This window comes from Caloenas nicobarica, chromosome 2 (assembly GCF_036013445.1).
Source record: "Caloenas nicobarica isolate bCalNic1 chromosome 2, bCalNic1.hap1, whole genome shotgun sequence".
In the NCBI taxonomy this organism is placed as follows: Eukaryota; Metazoa; Chordata; class Aves; order Columbiformes; family Columbidae; genus Caloenas; species Caloenas nicobarica.
Window position 1 is genome coordinate 106,416,478 of NC_088246.1, and position 25,059 is coordinate 106,441,536.

Genomic DNA, 25,059 nt, shown 5'->3' on the forward strand with positions numbered 1-25,059 from the left:
TCAGGGCAAGATTATTTCTAAAAATCTAGGAAGAAAATGCACTACTGGAATGACTTGAATAATTCCTTGTGTATTTCAAGGATTCATAGAGAATGTTCCTTTCATAATTACTAATCTGAGAAGGACAACTCCTTTCAGTAGGATTTGAAGGGCATTTTCCAACAAGGAAATTCATACAGCTTATGTTCCCGCCTGGACTCTGAACCAAAGACACTGAAGTCAATGGGTTCCTTTAAATTGACTTCAGGGTCTTTTCATTAGGTCTTTAATGTCCATCGTAGGACAAAAATGACAGAATCCTAAATGAAAAACCAAAAGGCCATCACCTCACAGGAGACACAAACAAACTCTCAATAAAATGTTACCATCTCACGACATGCAAGTGAAAACGTCAAGTCTACAAACACTTCTTTGTGTAATCGTCATACAGCTAAAGTATAATCTCAGGCTACTGATACTAGCACACGAGTGAAAATAGAAGCATCTCTAATCCATTGATAACACGGATGTGATATGCTATCTGCAAAAGAGAAACTATTTCTGCCTTTAAAAAAGTGCCATCCATTACAAAATTGATAGACCTTTGGCTATCAGACCTCTTGAGATATAAGAGGTGGAAAAGCACATCAAGAAAAGCAATTGGGACACACAGAAACTTCAAAGTGCTTAACACGAGTCTGACTCACAAGTTTCTTTAAACACAAACATTAGCATAAAAAATTGTTGGACTTTTTGTCTTTGTTTACATTGGCTGCAATATATTTCTTTCCATTTCCTGTACAATATCCTTAGTCAATAAGAACTGGTCAAAAGCTCAAAATGATTGTTCTTTCTGTAATGACCAAATCGGAAATCCATATATTTTCCACTTAATTCTGCAAATCCATTCCTGTAACTGTAGCAAGAAAAAGTACTGAAAGCAGTAATTATTGGTATTTTAAATGACACTTTCAGTATTAAGTAGTAAATGTGACTAGATTCTTTAATGGATTCAGTGACATCCTTTTAATTCCATATCTCAGGTTGTCTAGAACTAGCGTGAAAAAGAAACTCTTTTACATGGAAGGATTCTAGCATCTAAATCCCATCAGTCTGGAGCTTTATTAAAATTAAAATAAATTCATTATAGATAGGAATTAAGTTTTTAAAGTTTCATTTGAATCATTTTCATGCTCTGAGATGTAATTCATAGTTGAGGTAATCCATCTGGACACAGTTATAAATGGTAATCTCAGTACTTTCAAACAGGCTGAGCAGATTTCCCATCGAGAATAACATCAGGTAATCTATGGAAAGTATATCCATTCCAGGCTGCACTATTTGCTTGAGCTTTTTCATTTGTTTCTTTGCTTGTTTCTTAGAATATGCTATGGCAACTCAAAGAAACAGAACCTTTTGTCTGCCCTCCACATTCTTCACAACCCACTTGCAAACCCACTGCCACCTCAAACTTAGGACATTTTGCAGATCCCTTTGCTTTCTTCACCCTAAATATATACACAATATCAATTTATATGTTAGAATTCTGTAAGACACATACTGCACTATTTCAAGGGGAACCAAACTGCAATCTGAGGTATGCATTCGTAGCATTTTTAAGGCTGATTGAAGACAGGTTAACAGCAGAAGGAGAAACACTGTGTTCATTTCCAGAAAAGGTACCTGTAATGATCTAAAAGTATGGTTAAAAATAGGAGGGTTTATATGGTATTTTCTTTCATTTGGTGACTAAGAGCAACCTGTTATTTATCACTCAATCAAGACTGACTGACAGGTACAATTTTCTCTTTGGATAGCAGTATTAGAGTATAAGCTGAACCACTCAGGAAATAATTTTACTCAGTATGTGGAAACACATTAAAAAAAAAAAATCAGTATTTATTCACCCACCGAGTAAAAATTTCCATTAGATAGCATTTTTTTTTCTATGGCCAAGGCATGTCCCCCACCACCACCACCCCCCCAAAAAAAAAGAAAAAAGACAAAACCAACCAACCAACCAACCAACCAAAGATTATGACTTTGAAGGCTGATATGGGTCAACACAAGACTATCAAAGTGACACAATGCTCTTTTTAATGTGACATCAAATTGTTTCTCTTCTAAGAAACAGCACTTCAACAAGGCATGAAATTCTCACAGCTTAGTTTATTAGGAGGCAACAAAGGGATTCAATCTGCTACAAGAAAGTTTCAGCCTATGAGCACAGCCAGCACAGTATAAAATTGTGTCATATGAATTTTAATGCGACACAAGTATGAAAGATTCCAAAAGAACAAAGGCAGCACAGTCCTGTTCCATGCTACACAAATGAACTATTCTGATCTGAACAGCACCCCACATTACAATCAAATTTATTTCAAAGGAGGGTCATACAGGTCAAATGTAATGGCTGCAAGAATGAGGTGTTTCCTTTATGTAGTATTAGAGGAAAGCAAAATATCAAACAGTGCAGGAATGCCAGAGCACTGAAAAGAAAGGCATTTTTAGGCTGCAGGGAGATTTTAAAAAGACGTTTTAATTACAGTTATCCTGACTGACTACAGTTTCTAAGTTTCAAAAATACTTGTGATACCTCAATGAAGATATCATGTATACACATCAGATTGCCTGTGACATAAGCTTTAACACATATTTAAAATTTCAAGGCACCTTAGAAATGTTTTATATACAGATCATGCTTAACAAAAGTAAGGAGACGGGCTAAGTGGTCTGACTGGCTGGATGTCTCTTCATAACCTGACACCTCCATGGCAGAAACAGTGATCTTCCCAACGGAGGCAGATGGCTGATTCCAACAACAGAGAGGCTGGTTAAGCTTCTCATTTTGCCAAGCTGACTATCCAGCCCTACATTGAAAGAAGTTACTTTAACAACATAAAAAAGTCAGGACAATGGGGTCTACTTGAAAATACCAGACTGTCAGAAAATATGTAGAAGTGCATTAAGATGTAAATTCAATGGTAGCTGAGCACTTGGAGATCATGGTGAAAAAAAAAGGCAGAAAGTCTTGATGATCAGATATCACTAAACGAAAAGTAAGAGCAAATTCTCACAGTACCTCTTGGCATGTATTCCCATCAAAATTTAGGCCTTGTATGACTTCAGATGACCTTTCTGACCAGAATCGCTTACTGATGGCAAAAGAGCCCCAAGTCCTGACGGCTTGGTGCAGAATGGACATTTGTCTGCTCTCCATGACTGGAGACAGCACTCACAGACACTATTAATCTAATTTGCATGTATGTAGGGAGTAAGTAGACAGGGTACAAAGTACTTAAAGCTAGGTATAACCATAGTAAGTCAGAGGTAAACATGTGATACCTTGTAAAAAAACACACTCATAAAGAGTTTCTATTTTACATATTACAAAAACAGTAAAAGGGGGAAATGAGAAATAGACTTATGACTTGAGGTTTTGAAAATGAAATTCTTGGAAAACTAAATTCTGCCAGAAAGCTCACAACAAGTCAAAGGTTGCTGGTTTGGTTTTGTTTTGTTTTGTTTTTGTTTTTTGTTTTTTTTTTTTTTGTCTGTAGTATTGTGTCACTCAGTTTTACCTGAAACTTCACAGGTTGCATTATATTGAAGCATCTTCTATTTGATTCCTAGCCAGGGCTCCCTCAGTCACAAAATAAGACAGAATAAAAGCTGCACTGGATGAATTTCCATAATGAGTTGGATACCAGCCTAAAGGTTAGAATTAGTTTTATTGCCCAAGTCTAGCACTAAAATTGGTATTAGTCACCTCAGCTCTCCAAGTTCCAATCAATCTGCTTTTCAGGAGACATCAAAATATTTAAAGAACATAAACTATTACAACCAAAAAAAAAACCCAAAACAAAAACAATAACTTCCAGCGTATAAGAATGAAACATAATCAGCAAGAGATACAATTCTGTTTATGTATTTCAAAATGATCTTAACCTTAGTTTCCAGAATCCATAGCTTTCTTCTGTACTTTCAGCATTTTTTTGAGACAATGTTAACAGACATTTCTATCCCTGAAAACTGATGTGTTCGCCTACATTATGACAGCTGTAGAGTAATTCATTAAGGTTTGGACTTATAGACAGACATAAGAGAAAAAAATACAAACCTTTAATGTTTTACCTGGTGAATAAAAACGGCATTAATTTAGAAATTCAGTCACCATAATCTAATTAGCTATGGATATAAACACATACGTTCATACCTTTCAACCATCGTATTTCATTTGAATTTTGATGTCATTTTCTATAAAATATAATCCATTTTACATTGTACTTAACAGATTTATTCAGATGTGCATCCCCATATGTCATATTTAAGCTTATACTACCACCTGCCTGAGGCCGTGTAGTCTGAATTGTCACCCCCACACCTCTTCAGTAGGAGAAAATCCTCCATAGACACTGTTTGAACTGTTTTGCTTCTGCTTAGTGTAAAAGTGCGATAATCATTCTGACCATGAATAATATCCACTCCAAAAAAAATGCAGCTATACATCCCCCCAAAAAAATCAGATTAATGTCTTCAAAACAAGATATCCAAGCTACTTCAGATATGCTGCAATGAAATATCACTGTCTTCATAATTGCATTTTCACAAGGCAGCAAGTTATCATCCAAGATTGCTGTAAAATGAACTCTACATTTGTTGCACATACGCTATGCACGTAAGTATATAAAAGTATTCACATAAATAAAGACTTGCATATACATAATTCCACACCTGAAGGACTCTGAGATACCTTCAAATACAGATTTACAAATCAAATAGCTTAAGTCTGTCTCCAGCTACCAACATCAGGGTGATGTGATACCATCATCTCACTGCTTAGTGTTGGGCCCATCTAATAACACTGATGAGCTGGGAAAAAAAATTATGAGCAAAGGTTAAGCAGAAGACTGCAGAAACAAACCATGGCTTAGAAATTGCTTCTTCAGATTGACTAATGCTTGACTGATGCATAGAGTGACTCTGGGGTTGCCAAATCATTAAGAGCATCCTTTCTCTTTGGATTTACACCATCTCTCAAACATTTGGAGTTGGTGCTATTAAAGGATTGAGACCAAACTCTCAGTGCTCTCTTGGAATTAACACCCCTGCCAAGGCAGCAAAGTTCTCCAAAGGTCAATTTATGATTAGTCTCCCACCATCCTGCACACTGTGTATGCAAGCAAAGCACAGCATCTAGGGGGAAGAGAGAAGCAGGGAGGAGGAAGAGATAAGTATTAGCACTGTGATAAGCTCACAAAGCATGACTTGGAGGAGGGCAGATTTCACACAACTTCTGCACTTTTAGGTTTCCAGGGGAGAATGGGGGAGGCTGCCCACCTTCCTGGATGGAAGAGCAGGTAGAGACTCTCCACTTCCCTGCACGCCTGGTTTAAAAAAAAAAAAAAAAAAACCACAACAAACCCAAGGTAAACCCAGGGATAACCCCAGCCCTCCTCCCAGCCAGGTTTAGTCTCCAGTATCATTGACAACATGAGTAGCTGTACAAGCCAGCAGAGGCCTTGGGGCTTCCAGCTCCCCTGAGCCTTCTCATTCTCACATACACAAAGGGAAGGAGAAAGCCAAAACCAATGAGTCCTGGGAGCCTCTGAAGTTTAGGAAATCCTGGGCCCTGCACGCACCCTGCTCCAACTTCACTGTCTTTTCAAGGTTTGCTGTATCCCATCAGGGAAAGTGCCCATGGCCAATCTGACAACATGGTGTTATCTTCAGCCTCGCAGTGCACCCCGAGCCACCCTCAGCTAAGAGGCCCCTTCTAGTTTTGATCACAGTCAGCCTCTGCATCTGCCTTTCAGTCCACGAGGCTGTCACTCTCTTCCCTCCCTGCCTGCCCCCCGGCCGCTGCAGGCTCCCCTTCCCCAGCCCCCAGTGCCCTCGGGCACCAGCCCCCTCGCTTTTCTGTTACTAGCGGGCTGCTCTGGTACCAGCCTCCAATATTTTCAGACCTTGCCCTGAGCCAAGACATCCCTTTCCCAAAACGGGAGATGGAAGGAGAATCTGTGCACAAAGTTTTTACAGATCTTGCCTGCGCCTTTCTGCTCCAACCCAAGACCCTGCCGGAGGCATCAGGGCGAGAGACAGGCGGGCGGAGGGACGCCCAAGGGGGGTGCCTGCCCCAGCCTGGGCTGTGGGACCCAGGGAAGACGGAGGGACGGGGCGAAGCTTTTCGCGGTCAGTGACCCTGGAAGGCGCTTGCTGAGAAAGAAGGGAGGAGTGGCGCCTTCCCGGAGAGAGGAGAAGCCGGCTCTCTCCGAGGTGCAATGGCAGCGCATCCCCACTGACCCCCACAGAGAAGGGAGCAAAGTCCGAGCAGCGGCAGCAGCAGGTCGCCGCGCCCCGCGCTGGCGGCCCCAGCCCAGGGCACCGCCGCCCCCCAGGCCGGCGAAGCGGCCGCCAGCGCCTCGCCCCCACCCCGGGAAGGGCCGGCGAAGGGAGAGCTCACTCACCCCCAGCTTCCTGCTGCGAATTTTCACGTAGCCCTGCTTGACTATATCGTTAAAGTTGGAGGCCATGGCCAGCGATGTCTGCTTCCTCCCCTCCGCTCCCGGAGTCCTTCTCCGCCGCCGCCGCCTCCTCTTCCCCCGGGCCCTCCCGGGTGCCGCCGGCCGCCGGTTCCTGAAGCGCCTCTGGCATCCAGGCAGCGGCAGGCGCCGCGCTCCGCTTCGCCCAGCTCCGCGACGCGCTCCGCTCCCCGCCGCCCCGGGGGGTGGGTGGCGGCCGCGCCGCCCCGCTCCGCTCCGCTCCGCTCTTCCGCCGGCCCCTCGCTTCCCCCGCACCGCCGCCCTGGCCGCCGGCCTCGCTCCGCTCCGCACCGCACCGCTCCGCCCGGCGGCAGCTCCGCGGCTGCCCGCGCCCACGGCCAGGGAGGCGGGCGGGGCGGCGGGCGGAGCAGAGCGGGGACACCGCCCCTGGCGCCGCGGCCGCGGATCCCGCCTCCAGCGCCGGCTCTGCCCGCCGCCAGAGCCGGGGTCGCACAGGCTGGTGTGCCCGGGCAGGCGGCAAGGGTCTCCTGAACCCGGTGCGGGGCTGAAGGAGTGAGCTGTACCACCCCTCCCGCCGCCCCCGGGCATGACACGAGCTGAGGCCAGATGCTCTCCTCGGCCTTGGCCATTTTACACACTTTTCTCCAGGCTGTCACATCGCTGCCGCCGCGGCATCACCCGCTCGGGTGGCAGAACCCTTCAGAAACACGTCCCAAGAGAGCATCTTGCTGCGGGTGTGTTCAGGAAGCCGCGTAGACGTTCACCACCAAACACTGAAACACTGTCAATACAACTTACTCAATGAAACAAACATGTAAACTACAAAAGTGAAGAAAAAAAAAAAAAGGCAGAAGTCCATATGAACTCGAAAAACAAGGTGTCACACATAGGCATTCTGTGCCTTCCACAGTAATGACCATGTCTTTAATAAATTATATTGCTCCTTGAGGTGGATCTAGCAAAAAGAACGACTTCTGGAAAAAAAAAAACCCACACTGTTTAGAAGAGATCAGGAAGAAAAATCCTGAGCTGCTCGTGTTTACTTTAGCTATATGCAAAACAGGGATGGATAAGAATAAATCTAAAATTCCCGTGAAAGAAAATCTACAAATGTACAGGATTGACAAGAGACTGCATTACTATTGTGCTATAAAAATATACTTCACAATTGCTTTCAATGAAAAAAAGTTTGATTTTTATTATAAGCTTAATAAAAACTTCGTAAGCTTTCTTCCTAGATAGCCACTTTGTATTGCAGCATTGGCCTGAAGGTTTATGAATCAGGATTTTGCAGCACATAGTGTGCTACAGACTGGGGCAATGAAACGTATTTCTATAGTTGAAAGTTTGTCAGATTTATTTCAGATTTTCAAAATCAATAGACAATGTTCTCAGCAAATGGATTCTGAAGTTTGTTGTAACTTAGTTTTTGCATATCCAACCTTCTGCAAATTAGACTTTCTCCCTAAAACTCTTCTGAACCGACATCTAGAGATTAATCTTGCAACAAACAGGAAAGATACAATCTAGAAAACTGATGACACTGCTTGGGTGATGGAATTATAAGGAAAAGCTTTGTGACTTCACTACATATAACTAGATAGGGGAAATGGGAGATAAAAGAGAAACCTTGATATTACTGATTTCCAAATAATTTTTAACTGTGCTGAAAGCATTTTTGCTAGCCCGCCATAGAAAAGGTATAGAACATCATCAAAAAACAAACAAAACAGAGTCTCAGTATTACCATCTAAAGACTCTTGTATCTTCATTGACTGCTGTTGACTTTGTACCCAAGCCTAACAAGCATGAAAATTATGATACTATGCCAAGAAAATTATATTTCCCCAGAATAACCCTTATTATTTTATTTGTTCCGATTTTTTTTTGCCATATTCAATTAGTAAATGGTGAAGCAGATGAAAGTTTACCTGTGCTTTCATTTTCTAGCAACTTGATTCACAGTTATATGAATTTTGGAACATCTGCTAGGAGTAAGATTCTGTGCTTCCCCCCCCGCCCCCAAGCAAAAACTTCTATACAATTATGCAATTGTTCATAAAAGATATGACCATAAAAAGGAATAGGGAAAAATACTTGGCCTATATACAATTGCAGCTTCCTAGGTATTTCTGGGAAAATGTCAAAATGATATTACAAGTTTGAATGTCTCCTTTGGGCAGAATATGACTTCTTTCCCAATTTGTGTTTTAATGATGTGTCAAATCAGAATATTCTGTGATTTTAGAGAGAAAACTGGGATATGTCTACAAGATAATTATTTCAAGACACTTTACAACATATTAAACGTAAGTTTTGTTCAAAATGAGACTAGTGATTGTTTAAAGTACAGAAAGCTCTTGAAGGATCAAAAAGGAGAAGAACATTTCCTTTCAATTGCCAACCAGAAAAGTACATAATCCTATTCAATTAACTGACAGAAAGACATTTCCGTTACAGGTTAACCCCGAAAGATTTGTAAGTTTGTAGATCTGGTTTCACATGCAGTCTCTGCCCCCTTTTCACCATCTCTCAGCTACACAAAAATTGACTTGTAGGATCTGAGAAGAATTGTATGTGTCCTCAAGTTGAAACAGAAATAATTGTGCATATATATATATATATTTTTTTTTTTGAGAATGTGCTGTATCTCATATGAACTGGGCAACACTTTCAGAACATATATCATTCTTGGGCATTTTTTAGTTTTTCAGTTTCAGCAGTAAGAGGTAATGATGCAGCAGAACTTGTGTCACTTCCCTAACATGCATGTGTTGTTGTCATAACTCTACTGTTTGGAAAATTTCCTGCCAGTGAAACTGAAGAAGGTAACATACATCCAAATCTAATGAGCTGTTTATTCTTGAGTATATTATATTATCGTATAACATGCAAGGAAAACGATTTTGACATTATAGATAATCATATCTCTATTAGTAATTTTCAGCATATTTTCCCCAATTATTTATTATTGTTCTTATATTTTTCTTTAAAATCCGTGAATGAATTACCTTATTATTATTTATTTTATACAATAAAAATGCAATTAGAGATAAGCAAAATATGTGTAAAGTACAAAGCATTTTAATTCTACATTCTGTAGAGAATAAACTAGCTGGGCTGATCTTATAAGATGATCAGTCTGGTATTTATTTTCAGCTGCTTTGGATAGCACCAGTCAGACTGATCAAATATTCATTAACATATGGGTCCCATGAGCAGCTTGTGGCACAAATACATAGCACGGCCACTCTGAATCACAGGAAGACAGCCCAACTGTCTTGTTACTTCCCCACAAAAATTGTATTGTGTTCATAACACATTCATACATTGTATTAGCTGTGAAAGTAACAACTTACAAAGGAAAATTTCCTTAAAGCAGTCACCACAAATGCTTTGCTCTGTTTTTCTTCAGATATCTCAGGAAGGCGAATGTTCCCAAAAACTCAAGAGGTACAAACTCAATGGAGCCAGAAGAGGGAGGCAGGAAAGACATAGTATGATTCCTTCTGAAGAACACATTGCTGCGAAAGGATGCCTTATATACTTTGTAAAAGATTGTTCCTGATACGCTTGTTGGTGTGAAATCATCATTTGGAAAGGGAAATGATTCAGCAGGTAATCAAGTCACAAATTATTTCAAGCAGAGAAGTTAATTTCTAATCTACCCAACATAAATTCAATCAAATCTAATACTATTTTGGACAGACAATATGTATTACCATTTATGTCTGTCAGAAAGTAATTCACTTAAATGAAATGATCTTCACTTGTGCAAAATGAACAAATTTTGGCAGTATATATTTTAAATCTGACTTTATATGTCCCCCATGAATTCATGAATGATTCTGCAGCAACAAGTAACACTGGTGTTTGAAGTTTCCAGACAGGATGGACTTTCACCACATTTGCCAAAAAGGAGCACAGAGAGGTCCCCCTCTCAGTTTTTAGCAAAGAAGGCTGTTTCTCCCTCTTCTGCCCTCACCAAATACTAGCTGAGTCTAAAGGAGAGCCTCTCATTAAAAGTTTACCAGGGAGTTGGCAGTTAGTATTTAATCATGACATCTGATAAAAACACATGTTCTTACCTAAAGCTGTTTCCAATCTAAAATAAACAGTAATTTTTATTATGATAATAGAAATTTGCATAAGCAATGCCAAGAAAGAAACATTAGCTAATGTATTATTAATGCATTGGAAGCCTACCTTCGGCTAGGCTTCAGACAGTTATTTTGCTCCAATCCATAAATCACATACTAACCAGAGTCCTTTGTGAACTAGCATGAAAAATAAATCACTTAGATAGACAACATTAAAAAACTATTGTTTTCCATGGGTGTTGTAAAAAGCAAAGCCATTAGTTTCTGCATGAAACTGAATGCATATTTGTTACCAGGTTATTATACAGACCCATACTGCATATTTTTTTATACCTCAAATATCAGGTAGACGGATAAGCTAACATCTTATCCTGTTGTTTCTGACCTGTGTCAGAAAGGTAAATAACAAAAACCAAAACCAAAAAAGTGACATTCCCTGGCTTATAGAGTGATACATTACAGCTGATATGTTACTCTGCTTCTGGACAGCAGAAAAAGGAACACCCCTGATTTTCTGTCAGAGATCTACTGAGAGTAAAATCTCTGCTCCTCTGAGACTTTGCCTTTTGACACAAAATACAACTCATGCTTTTTGTTATTTGCCCCAAACCAAGAAATACTGTGGGCATGGTTGGGGCTTCTGTAACTATGCTGGCAAACTAGCTTGTCCTAACACATGTGCTCTCTCAGAGTAACTACACGAGCCTGAGGCACTACTTTCCCCAGACATCTGCCATAGTCTGGTCTTGGAGAGCAACACCCTGTAGCTGGGATATTAGAAGTATATATGTGCTGACTTTATCATAAAGGGCTTTGGCTGATATATTTGACTCGGAAGTGCAATACCAAAAGTGAGAGACTTTGTTTCTGCGTATGGGGGAAATAATGTTTTGAATTAAGACAACTGAATCTTAGACAACCCATTAAGCTTGATCTCCTTGCAAAAAGTATAGGTATAAACCAAATAATTTTCTGATTGGCTTTTGCCAATTTCTAAATAAGAAACCTGGTGGCTACCACATAAGTTTTCTATTTAAAATATTATGTTTGCCACTTTACACACGATATTCCAACAAGCTTCAAAAACAGCTGCAGGAAAACTTCTAGAGAATGAATCCTATTTTGTATAGAAAGTATTATTTTCCATTAAAATTGTCTTAAAAAACTTAAAGTTTGAAACTTAGCAAAGTAGATTTAGGATTGTAGACAAACTTGAATTCTCATTCGTTGAAGTTTTCTACCATGAGAAGTCCTATATTAGAAAATATTTCATGAACTTAACACCCTTCTTCATATTTGCTGTAACTTTCTAGTCCATAAATTGTCAGAGTTATCCTCTGTTAAAGAAAAGCACTACAGTGGAACAAAAGCTACCGATTTCATTCTAAGCATATTCTGTTCCTAAAATTCCCTCCACTCCCACAAGGAACTTATTATATTTGATTGACCTGTTTTTTCCTCAATTCTATCCTCTCAGGTAATCTTTAAATTTGGTCTTGTGATAGAGTCTCAAAAAAAAAAATCCTGCCAGATGAAAATATGCGATATTGAGAAAGGGAATGAACACAGGAAAGAGCACTATTCATTTTGTATGTCTTATAAATAATAAGGTTTTATGAATATATCTCCAGAAATACACAAAGGAAAAAAACCAACCTAAACCAAATAATGTGATAATGAAGATGTAGGATAGAAATGTTAACTGATGAACCTTAAGAAGGTGGAGGAAAGGGGCTGACCGTAACACGATGAAGTGTCTCAGTGCCAAATTTCACAAGCTAGGAAGTGAAGTCTTCCAAAACACAAGTGAAAGCTAGAACAATCCACCTAAGCATGTTTTAGTTTTTGTGTTATAGTTGTCTTATGCTTTCCCCTTCTTACCCATTTTGCTATGGAGAGGACACAGCAAAAACCCAAGAAAAAAGGAGGAGGAGAGATCTATCTTAAATTTAAAGGATAATCCAGGCTGACGTAAGAGAAAGAGGAGTGGAACCTAGCTGAAAAGACAATGAACAAAATGTGACTATAATGTTAAATATTGCCTTCATCACACATCTTGTTGTTTTATTTCTTTTTTTCTGTATTTTTGTGGTATTGTGGCAACTCAATGCTTCAAGGAAATTATTATCTTTTAGCCTTAAATTTTATCTATTGGGAAAGCTGACTCTGAGTGATCATATGCAAACTAATGTATTTCATTATTACAGCTGTGGTGAGCCTATCGTTAAGATACGGAATCTCCAATGTTTAATATCCAGCTTCCACCCATATTGCTCAAAAATATTTAACCAGAAGCATGTACCTCCACTTCTGTTGTCCAGACTAGATGGTAGATGCCCGTGTGGAGATCTGAGGGAAAGAAATAACAGGGGCTGTGTAGGAAAGCTTTGGATATGCAGGAAAGTACTGGGAAACATGTCAAGTTTGGACCATTCTTGAGAACATACTCAGGAACTTCATGAAGCCTGACACAGCCTAGTGGACAACCCAGTTTAGTGGGAATAAAAAAAATGAGAGGTGGGTAGTAGCTTAGAAATTCTGTGGAAACTTGTGTCAGGTAAAGGACAAAGACTGTGACTAGTCCTATCAGTAAAAGAAGGCAAGTAAAGTTAACCTATCATGTATTCAACGTTGCTACTACCTTTTGGCCAGTCCCCACGATCACACTCTGGACTATATACAGCATGAGCTTCTTATGTCCAGATGTTGCAGGAAACAGTATGTGAGTTGTGGTTATTGAGCCTAGGACATCTAACAGAGGAGAAAAATCTCAAATTCCTAGCAGTCTGTAGTTCATTGGTTTTGCTCACCAAGCAGCTTGTTTAAAATCCAGCTGCACTGACTGCACCAGCTCCTCACACTGTGAGCAGCCCCTGCAGCCTGAGGAAGGCGTCTGGATGCATAAATTTTCCGTGCACTCACAACCAAAATTTAAGCCTTCGCTATTTCAAATAGTGGCCTTTGCAGATATCAGATACTTCAGAACATAGTATAACTAATGCTAGTAGAGGAGGTAACTGTCACAAACCTGCTATGTCAACATCATACCTCACATTGCTTACTTCACTACAAAATGTACTGAAGCCTTAGAGAACTGGATGTAGCACCTCCTCCAGCAGAGTGAAAAAACATGTTTTTAGAAACCTTTGTTCATCTGAAAACATCCTGGGAATGCTGTACCCCAAACAAGTGCATATTCCAGTGATCTGTGGGTGTGTCTGGGCTGATGGTAGCAAAGAGATGTCAAATTTGCAGAAATATTCTGTAACTGCTGTCAATACCTATAACTTTCACAGGACTAAAACGGGACTTACAGAGTCCCAAACAAAAGTTTGAGCTCATGAGGAAGTCTGGTTTTCATGGTACCTTTCGGGTAGAGTCCAAGAGCTGGGGATTATTCTCAGTTTTTTTAAAGCCTAACATGACTGTGCCTTTGAATCCAACGAGAAATTCAGCGCCAATCCGTTAAAGCCTGCAGGAGCCATGGCTGTGGTCTGCATTTTCCCGAGGTTGACACCGACTTTTCTACTGTACATGACCCTAGCAGTTCCAGCCTGGGTCCTTCACGTGGGCGGATGGGGAGTGGCAGGAGGAAAAACTTATTTCAGTCCTCACAGCCACGTGCTTTCCACTGGAAGTGGAACATTGTGTCGTGTCACTGTTTTTAACATGCTACCAAGTCATCATTCCTCACCCTCCATTGCTTGCAATACCCAGTAGAGTAGGCGGTAGGTACCCCTTCAGGGAATGTACAGTGTAAAACATAAAATATTCCATTACTTATCACCAAACACATATGTGTATGATTTTGCAACTTACTTAACCTCACTTGGATAAGTTTGCAGAATGGTTCAATGTTAACATCACTGACTTTCTGTAAATATTTAGAAGTAATAAAGGTATTATGTACGTAGCTAATTGCCAATCCTTAATCTTTTAAGGTCAATATGATACTTAGTACTATTTTTTTGTAGTTAACTCATTTTTTTTCTGTATATAACAGTTAAAGCTGCAGCCTAAGAAAATAAAAAATTGATAGACTTTTTTTTAAATTAATATATGAATATTTTTCTAGGTCAGATAGTTTTTAAAAAAAGGCTTTTCAGATGAGATATTTTTTCTCTGAAAAAATTACTCTGTTGTCACATTGAAAACATTAGTGACGTATTAGGGTGAATGAGGAAAATCTTCTGTAATATTCATTCATTTGCCTCTAAATGTACATGTAAGCATGTGTTCATGCACAAATAAATGTGGAGTCCAAAGTGTAACTTATAATAGAACTGTTATCTGTTTTCATGTCCTAGCAGTACAATAAAGCTCTTGTGTATGTCTATAAAATGACGTTAAACATTTTATGAATGTTTAAAAATCATCCAGGAATCCATCAGCATCTGACTTACTTGACTACATTTTTTTTATAGCTTCGATTTTGCTGTACAGATCTGAGTACCTAATTCATTCTTTTGTTCCAAAGACAGTAATTTGAAAGGAGTACTTTCCATGAACCTAACAGTTTGAAGTACTAAATGTCTTTTCAGACAACTGTAGCAATTTGATAGAAATTTCCGAGTTGATAATTTGTGACTGTCAGATATGCTATTGTTTGCCTATTATTTTTTATTAGAAGGTGATGTTAGGATTTGCTCCTTCTGACTGTATTTTTTTTTGTTAACCACCGACAGTCCAGATTTTACATTTTAAATATGACTGATTATTTTAATCAGGATCAAACATTATTATTCGTTTCAATGATGAAATAATTATAACTGTTAGATGATATCCAGTAGGTATAATATTTATCAAAAACTGAGATTTTTGTTTCTCCTCTCAATCTGTAATCCATGCTCGAAGGCCAGCAGATATACTTTAATTATTCATTTTTTTTGGAAGGTATATCTAGGTGAGAAACATTTATTATTTAAAAAAATATATTTTGTTATAATCCCCATCTTGTTAATTTTAAAAATAATTCATTAGTTTACTATAAATAAAATACTTCCTTTATCCTCTATGAAGGCCATGACTGTTTGAAATGACAGCCAGCATGGTGATGAAGGCTAAGCATCTGCCAAGGTTAAGAAGACGTACTTAAAGTATTTTGATTACATCCCTCATGATCTCAAGAAATAGATATTAATAGCAGGTATGAGATTGTAGGTGATGTTTTCAGAGCCTGGTGGGCAGTAGAGCAATGCTAAATGTGAGTGACATAATAAACTTAAGAGTAAGATTACATTACATTGAAGAGATCCCAATTAACTCTTCATAGTTTTACTGATTCAGTTTCTAACTGAAAATCACATTAAGATTATTAAGGCATGGTACAGGTCTACCTACACAGAAATCAAGAGGTAAATTTAGTATCCTTTGTCATTAGAATCAAAACAGTTGCTTTTTTATCTTCTACACTTTAACAGATCCCAGGAAAAGTAGGTCATTTGACCCCTAAAATATAATTTTGGTGAAAGCTTTGAAGAGGAACCTTCAAACTCCTTCAGTGTATCTGTTATACTTTTTTTCCTTTAATATTCATTTGCTAAGGGTATTATATAGTACATTAGAATATCAGTTTTACTTGCTAAACACACACACAAAAAGTATACTAAATGCAGATCAGCTTTGATTGTAATGTACATCTTTACTGTTATTACAGTTAAGTCTTGCATTTTATGTTCAATTAAAACATTTCTAACAAACAATCAAAAAATTGTAACTTTGCAAAAATACTGTAGGGTTTTTTTGATTTTTAATTTAATGGAAAAAGTCACCTCTATTCACTGCTAATAGTCTAGTCTAGTACTTGTTGCAAGCAATAGAGTAGTTTCTATAGATCAATATGCCTGCAACAAAAACCCTTCTAATAAGCAAACATCATAGACATCTGAAACTTTATTTCTTCCCCTTTGCAAAATGCAAGTTTCTAACTTAGGTCCGTGGTAGATAATTGCTAATTGCAGGTTTGAAACATTCTCTTCATCCTAACGACATTCTCATACTGTCCCACAGTCCAAATCAGTGAAGAGAAATGGAAAAGAAGTCTTCTTTTCACTCATACTTTGTTTAAAGGAAGCTCAAGGAGGTGGTTTTGTTTACTGCCTGCTAGTAGGAGTGCATTTTTGAAAAATTAAGAAAGGTGGAAAAAAAGCGTCTTGGATGAGACCAATAGAAGCAGCCACAGATGAAGAAGGAAGCTTCAAGGCTCTATAGGGAGCTGGGTCACTGCAGAAGTGAGAACTACACAGTCTGTTCCTCAGCATTCCTCTACTGCTATGAAAACAAAACCAATGAAATTAAGTTTCGGTAAAGAAAGCACATACAAGCACATGTCACAGGGATGGAAGCTGAAAACCATACAAATATTAAACCTACTTATATATCATCAAAAACATGTGTCGTTCCGTATGAAGTTAAAAAATAATGGCCACCGCTTCAAAATCTTACTGGAGAGACTTTAGTTCCTCTTTGAGGAGTGAATGACTTTATGATTTAATTGCTGGCATTTTCCATTCTAGACCCTCTAAATCAGGCAATATCTAACAAACATTCAACAGCTACTGTGGCATTGGATCAAATCTCTAAAAATGGCAACAGAGGATCTCTTCTGAAAATTGCTAAAGATCATTAAGATCACTGACGTGACACTAGTCAGGTACTCAGAAGACTTAAGTGGTGAGCCAAAGAAAAACAACAAAATAAAGTTTTGTTTGGATATATTCATATAATGGTGTCAGGGGAAGGAGTCTATTCACACTTTTCTGTTTTCCATACAAGACATAAACAATTTAGGATTTCCTAAAGTAGTAAATGAGCAGTTCCAACGTATAAGTCAACATTTTATTAGTTTTTCTCTGGCCTTGTATGAAATTTGGATAATTTACATATTGTATAAGCTGGTTTTCTTCTTTTTATTTCAATAGGTTTCCTGGTTTCTTCAACTTTCTCCTTCTATTTACCAGCTATATAATGCCTTTACAATTACTCTGCATTTAAGTATAGCTTTATATATGTGCATTTATTTATATATATATTAATATCTTCCCAACAATCATGTCTTACTAGAACACAGCCATAGAGCAGTTAGTGAAAATCTCTCTCTTTGTTCCACACTGGTTACAAAGCCTTGTAGGGCACTACTATATCTCCTTCTATTAAAGCTGTGCAGCTGGAGGCCTATTCTACTCTCACCAGTGTGTGTGCATTCATTTGGGTTTTGAGTGGGTTTAACAAATAACTTACAAAATGATAATTCTATTTATGTGCTGAAAAATGTGCAGTCCTTTATCTATGTTCTATGAGTAGGAAGCTAGTGAAGATTTTTACCTCAAAAAATTCCCTTTAGCTTATGGGGGATTTCTCTTTAGTAATTTTGCATAAGAAATGAACCTATTTTACTAAGACACATTCAGAAAAAGAGGCCAAACAGGACTTCTTTTAATTTGTTGGTAATGGAGATCCTTTTCTATCAGCATTTCAATGGTTTTTTATTTGTATATTTTTAATGGTGAATGGCACATTCTTTCTTGTGCCAAGACTTGAGTTCAGAAAATCCTTTCCCGGATATTGTAATAGTAGTTTATTATGGCTTATATATTCAAAACGTCTATTACTTTCCAGTTTGAAGAAGTTTTCCAAAACTTCCACATTTCTGCTATTTGACACACACTGTAAAGCCTGAAAGGAAAAAATATGTGAAGATGACAAGACTGAGTTTCCTGTTTTCATGGAATCACATTCACATTTGACTGAAGGTATAAAAAGTTGAAATGTCTCTTCTGTTAACTTTTGTTTCTCAGGGAAGAAATCTTGGCTGTGCACCAAAATCACCCTAGCACATTCCCAGGCCAGGTTTACAGTATTGCTAAGCAATTTATTAAGCAGCCATATCACCTGCCTGGAAAGTACCACGTTACTGTAAGAGCAGGAGCAGGAAGGGAATTGAAAGGTGGATTTAGAAATGTCAGAATTCAGATTGATTGCACAGTCCTCAAGCCACCTCTTTTCCTAAGTGCTTGGTAGTACAGCCTTTAGTTACTTGGCATAATATAGTTTTTTATAAGAAATCCCTGATTGTCCTTGGACTACATGGAATGGCAGAGCTAAGACTAGTCAGGGAGTCACACCTTTTGTTAACTTTCAAACACTTTGCTGTGTAACCTGAATAACATGGGGCTGATACAGAGTGAATGAGTACAAGTATTAGTTTATGTTCATGTTTTGAGTCAGTCTTTGAAAATTAACTCAGAATCAATGCAAGAGATATTGATACAAAATAATTTAAAAACTATTATTTTAAAAATTTTGTATTTTCCCCACTTCCGTTTTTAGTTTTACTGCTCTCTAGACTTTCTCAGTCATATTTTCAAAAAATTTCTGCAATGTTTTTTCCCATCTGCAATGACAGAGAAGAAGTCCACTATTATTCTTCCAAACATCTATACATAAAGAAAATCAACAGGATATTAAAGCATGCACAAGGAGTAGAGAAATTTCTTCTGAGTTGTAGGGAATGCCAAAGACTGGGATTTGGGGAAAAGGCTGATTCTGTAAGAGCGCCTGTTCACTATCTTCTTCAGCCATTCTAGATTCCCTTTGCCTTGACCTCTGCCTACCTTCAAGGAGAACAAAGCATAAACATTAGTTACTCTACTGCACAATTCAATTGAGCAATGCATTGGTATCTTTTTAGCGTATACTAAACTTAGCAGTATGAAAGAAGTGAAGTCAAATCCAAATTTAAATATATTATTGGTCAGTTTAAACGCAGAGGCTGCCTGAAGTAACATGAATGAAAAAATAAAAGTTTTCTTCATATGACTTCTTCTGCAATCTTATATATTTTGACTTTAACACTACAGAAGCCTTGCACAAAGTGAATACCACAATATAGGTTAATGTAAGCTACACAATAACACAATACATCAGAAAAATAGGCATGGACTTTCATGTTCAAGGCTTGATACTTTTAATTTCTCAATGTGAACAGACAGTATCATGTTAAAAAAATTATAACAGACTTTGAATTTTTTTTAATACAAATTTGGCAGACGTCTGTGTTCTCTGTTCATGTTTATCTGATTTTAAGATCTTTATCTAAATGCTATATCCATGTATTATGCTAAATTAAGTCTTACTTGTTAGTAGAGATAGTAAAGCAAAAAAAAAAGTTATTAGAAATTTTGATAAAAATAAGTACATTTTCTGATGGTGTATTTCGATGATAGAAATTGCATTTCAATGTAAAAGAGTATCTTACTCTTTCTACCCTTTTCACAACTCAGAAATGATAATGCAAGAGTTATGGCCATCTCTGCCCCAAACCACACAATTTTGAAAAGAAACCACCTTTTAAAATTTTTCTGGTGTTTTTTTTATTTGTTTAGGGTTTTTTCTGTTTTTTTTTTTTTGTTGTTGTTGTTTTTTTGGTCTTGACTGGCTCCATTAATAACAAGCTGGGCGAAAGAAAAACCCAAAACAACACAATCAAAACAAACAAAAACAAACCCAAAATCACCAAACTAAAATGCTCGTTTCACTTCAGTTTTTCAAATTTCATCCAGATGGGCTGTGATGTGCTCTTTACACTAAGCAAGATTGCAACGAGACCCTGATATTTAAATTCAGTAGACCATAATCAACAAACCCAATAACTAAATTCAGGCTCTCCAGACCCAAGAGCACATTCCTAGCAATATGCCAGATAAAACCAGAGCTGGTTTTGTTGTCGTTGTTGTTGGTTGGTTGGGTTTTTTTGTGTTTGGTGTGAGAAAAAGAGAACAATATGCAAAATAGAAGTATATGAGTTTATTCATTCAGTTACTTCAGCAATTTCAAGAAGGGTTCATTATGATTTTTGTCTGGCACAGCTTAAGTTCATAGCAGACTGCCAAGTACTGCAAGAATAAGTATTTATAATGCAAAAATAAGACTGGTTATTTTCTTAATCAGAAGAGCTGTACTGTCACTTTTTAATTTAAATCACTTTATGCAGGCAATATAACTGTACTGGTCTCTTTGAGATTTCAGAGACTCTTTTAACATGCCAAAGCGAGCTGCATAAATGATGCAGTATATTAATTCATTGATTTGGAGGTGGCAGGAATCTTGCAGTGTCTTAAAACTAAAAGAATGAAAGCAGATGTGTAAAGCTCCCTGTTAGTGTCACTAAGGCCTAAGTTGTGGTGTAACATGCTGGTTAACTACAAGCACTGAAAAGCTAAAAGCAAATAGATAAATGAAAATGACATATGGAAGCTGTGATAGAGGCATATCTTGCAGTATTAGAAGTAATCTGTTATATAATTTTAGGAGAACTTGAATGAGTGCCATCTTAACGTGCTCTCAGAGAGCCCCATATTCCCCATTTTTCAAAAACATGACAGCTAAAATTGAGTGGGAAGCCTTTGTGCAATAGACGCACTGAACTGCTGCAGTGCAGGAGACGTGCTCTCTGTCAGGTATGACCATGTTCAGTCTCACCAGGCATTCACTCAAGTAGTGCCAAGGTAGTCAGAGATTCTCAACAGACCAACATGGAACAAGGACTACTAAACAGAAAATTTAGTAATATTGTTCTTATTTTGCCCAGACTTCAGCAAAAGCATGCAGTAGTTATACCATTAACTATTAAGTTAGATGGATATTCGAAGCAATACATTTCTTTGTACAGTGGTTTGGTTTTGTTTCTAACACTGACAGTGATGCCAGAGGTGTCTGTGACAAGAAAAATGGGCCTTTGTCCATGAGCTGATGACAAAGACAAAAGAAGAAAAAGAAATTGCTTGGAGAAGAAGGAGGTTTACTGGGAATACTGACTAAAGATGCTTTCTGAAAGCCAAGTGAATTTCTGAGAGAAGTTGATAAGCCTTGAAAAGTAATTCTTTCTTTCTCATTGGACCATCTCCTATAATGTCGTTCATGTAATTTGTCTACAGAAAACTGTCTGGGAGAAAGGGCTCTAATGTGTGCCTATGGGAAAAGAGCAGTTGCTGGTTTTGAGAAAGCAAATGTGTCTGGCAGGCCAACCAAGACAGTCAGAGAAGATGACTGCTTGAAAAGAACACAAGCTACTCATTTTTTTTGCTTATGGGGAAAAAAAAAGTCTGACAATGGCTTTTCCTTATTAAACCATTTATTTTTTTTAGTTCTATTTTCACCAACATGGCTTTGGGACAGGCTGATGAATCACAAGTACGATTCTCTCTTTATGTGTTGTCTCTTCCAAATACATCCTACAAGAAAGCTGAGTCTTGTAGACAACAACTGCCTCCACAAGACACTTTCTAGAAGAACCTTTAAGAGATTTATAGATGAGTAAATAAGAGAGTTATAAAAATAACTGATTTTTCAGTTCAGAGACCAATTGCAACCACAAAAAAAGGAGGAAGGAAGAAATCTGCTTTGAGGTGAAATGAATTCAGAAGCTGCAATCAAAGGAATGGAATTGCCCAGTTCCATGGCTAGAGTGATGAAACTTTGTGCGCTAGTTTGACTAGCATATCACTCATACATTGTAGGACCAAGAATAAGACAACCCTAGATCACATCTTTTTTAATTAGAGGTAGGATGGGCTTTTCATTTTCCATGTAGTTGACCTGTCCATTGACTGCATTGTATTGTGAAGAAGTCTATTCCTTCTAAACAGCTTAGAGTGTTTAGACTGTTTTATAAAAATAAAGGAAATTGCAAACCCTGTTTCTTCCTCATAACTCTTTAAAATATATGATAGACCTGCTTTTTCACAGGCTTTCCAAAATGTAACTGCTTCATCTGAAGAACAGTTGTAAGAAACCTTGTTCTATACTGTCTTATCAATTCAGGATTTAGAACATTCTTATCATAAAGGACACAAGTAAACATTTGGTCCTTTCAGGTAGGAAGACCTACACATCTACTTGTATTTATTCTACAAAGCAAGCAGGCTACTATGTTAAAAGAACAGGATAAGCATTATGTTATTTGTTAAAAGAAAGAGCAGTTTTGGGAATGAACTCTGAAGAGAAGTTACTTTTTTGTCTTGGAAAGATAAGCTTTTCTGCTCACCTGGCATCTCCAAACTTCTTCCATATATGCATCTGTTTTTGAAAGGCCAGAGTTACTTGCCAGTTTCTATCCTAATCAAAAGATAAACTGAGGGCAGCTAGAACTACATACTTAGGTAATTCATTAATGTCTCCTGGTTAAGAATGTCTGACATCTCCCATCTTCTGAGCTCAGCCAAGGAAAAGCAACTGCTGTTCTTGACTGCTGAGGGTCCTGTCATGCTGTGGCAGTGCAGTCCACCCTAAAACATCAACATGCTCATGAAGAGTGGCAGTAGTTTGACCAAGGCTTTTTTTTTTTTTGCCTTTGTGTTTCCTTAAAAATGCTTACCTCTGAGAAGAAAGCAACAGTAAGTTTATCTCCAGATTTCAAAAGGTCTCTGCAGGCAGGCAGATTGCCTGTTTCTATGTCGACAACACACCTGACTAGTGAAATGGCTAACTGATTTCATTCATACACTCATGTACTGTCTGTACACATAGGCATGAAAGCAAGGTAGATATGCTATATACTGACCCCCCCCAGCAGTCTGAAATAAAATATATAATGAATTCTACCTTAACATTAAGAAGCAGTACAGAAACAGACAAGCAAACAAAAAAACAAACAAAAACTCCCCCAAAAAACCCCAAACACAAAACCAAACAAACAGTTATAAGGGAAACATCTTAAATTTACCACATTTTGCAGGCACTGAACCTGGTTTGTTTTGTTCTGTTCTGTTTTGTAATGCAGAGATGAAACTGCATTTTCCTTTCTCAGAAGAGAGATTTATGTAGCATTTTCTTATAGAATTCAGAAATATATTACCCTGATGCTAAAAAGTCACAATGGCATAGTCTCTGAAATCATCCCATTCACATCCCTGCCTGCTCTATTTATTAAAACTCAATGCATGTTCAACTTTTATCAGCTCACAAAGGTGATGTAAAACGAGAAGAGTACACTGAGCTACCACTGCAACACTGAAGGTATTTGAAAGAAAAAAAGCAAGAGTGTCTTCCCTTTTGTGCAGGCAAACCTCGAACAGTATCTGCCTCCTCCAGAACTGAGAGCAAAGGAACACCATGTATTTCAAGGGTGCTTTCTACAGCACCATTCATGCCACCAAACTCCATTAAGTACATTTGTAACTCATTCACTGGAGGAAGGCAAGTCTCTAAGGTTATTTACAATCTCCTTGTTGAAAAATTAGGTGATTAATATTTGCATTTTGGTATCATACTCACCTGCAAAATCCATTCCTTTCCAAGATTATTGTGCAGCCTCTTTACTCAAATCCTCAACATTTTATTAGAAGAGAAAGTCAACCATTCCTAGTTAAGAAAGACATAAAGCATGGTGTGAACAAATAAGATCCAGTTCCATTCTTTTCCTTCTTCTTGATCATATTAGATTTTTCCTATAAATGAAAGGATTCTCAAGACTGTGTAATATCTGACTTTATTTTGAACATCAATCATAACCTACTAACATACCAACAACTCTGAATAATTAACTACTCTAATAGTCCCCTAGGAACACAGTACTTTTAGCTTTCTAGCCTCCTGCAGCATTCAGACTGGTCGGTCTCTTTGGTCTGCATCCACCTCTTCACTCTTCGTGCTTAGGGAGCCACCTCACCCACCTCATTCCCCACTGCTCAGATGCTTCACACAACGCCTCTTCTTTCCCACATAGAAAGCTCAGTCAGACCTACAGCAGACTCAGAAAGCCAATATAGCTGATCTTCTCTACTAGTCTCTGAATAAGCAGAACTCAGATCAGGTTGTTCTTCATAGATAGTTTCATAAACACACTAAAAACATAAGATGTATTTCTCTAAACAGCACATAGCCCTCACACTTAATCTATTGCTACCCTCCTATTATTGAGTCCTTCAGTAAAACCTTGGAATGTATAAAAGAAATTTCAAAAAGCAATTGAGAGAAGTTATTATACACTGATCCCTGATAACTATTAAAGGGAAGGCTGGCTCTTGTAATTGCGTGGAACCATAGAATCGTAGAATCATAGAACAGTTTGAGTTGGAAGGGACCTTTAAAGGTCACCTAGTCCAACCTCCCTGCAATGTGCAGGGACATCTTCAACTAGAACTGGTTACTCAAAGCCCCATCCAGCCTGGCCTTGAATGTTTCCAGGGATGGGACATAATGTCGTTCAGTCAAATGATCTCTCAAAAGGCAGACAACCTCAATGGAGAGGCTGAGAAGAGTTAGTTATGGTAGTGCAAAATTAAGTCAAGCTCTTAAAATTCCATCATTCTCTGATGCAGGAATCTACTAAAAGCAGAGTTAGGAAGTCGGCTACACTGGCCCCCTAAGCATTCTGTGAAGAGTATTCTGCTTTTAAAAATTACCTTTTCTTTTCACTGCAAAGCACTTGAATGTATGTGTCTTTTAAGGATGAGGATGGCAATGTTCTCAGAGTACTT

At 38.2% G+C, this 25,059-nt stretch overlaps 1 protein-coding gene across 1 annotated transcript in view; it reads right to left on the reverse strand.

Annotated features, from left to right (window-relative positions):
* The window catches only part of DOK6 (docking protein 6), a 248,098-nt gene extending 241,586 nt beyond the window's left edge, over nt 1-6,512 (reverse strand). The window contains exon 1 of the mRNA XM_065629299.1: nt 6,447-6,512. Within this exon, the coding sequence (XP_065485371.1) occupies nt 6,447-6,512 (66 nt within the window). The remainder of the gene's footprint in view (nt 1-6,446) is intronic.
* Nucleotides 6,513-25,059: the final 18,547 nt, after the last annotated feature.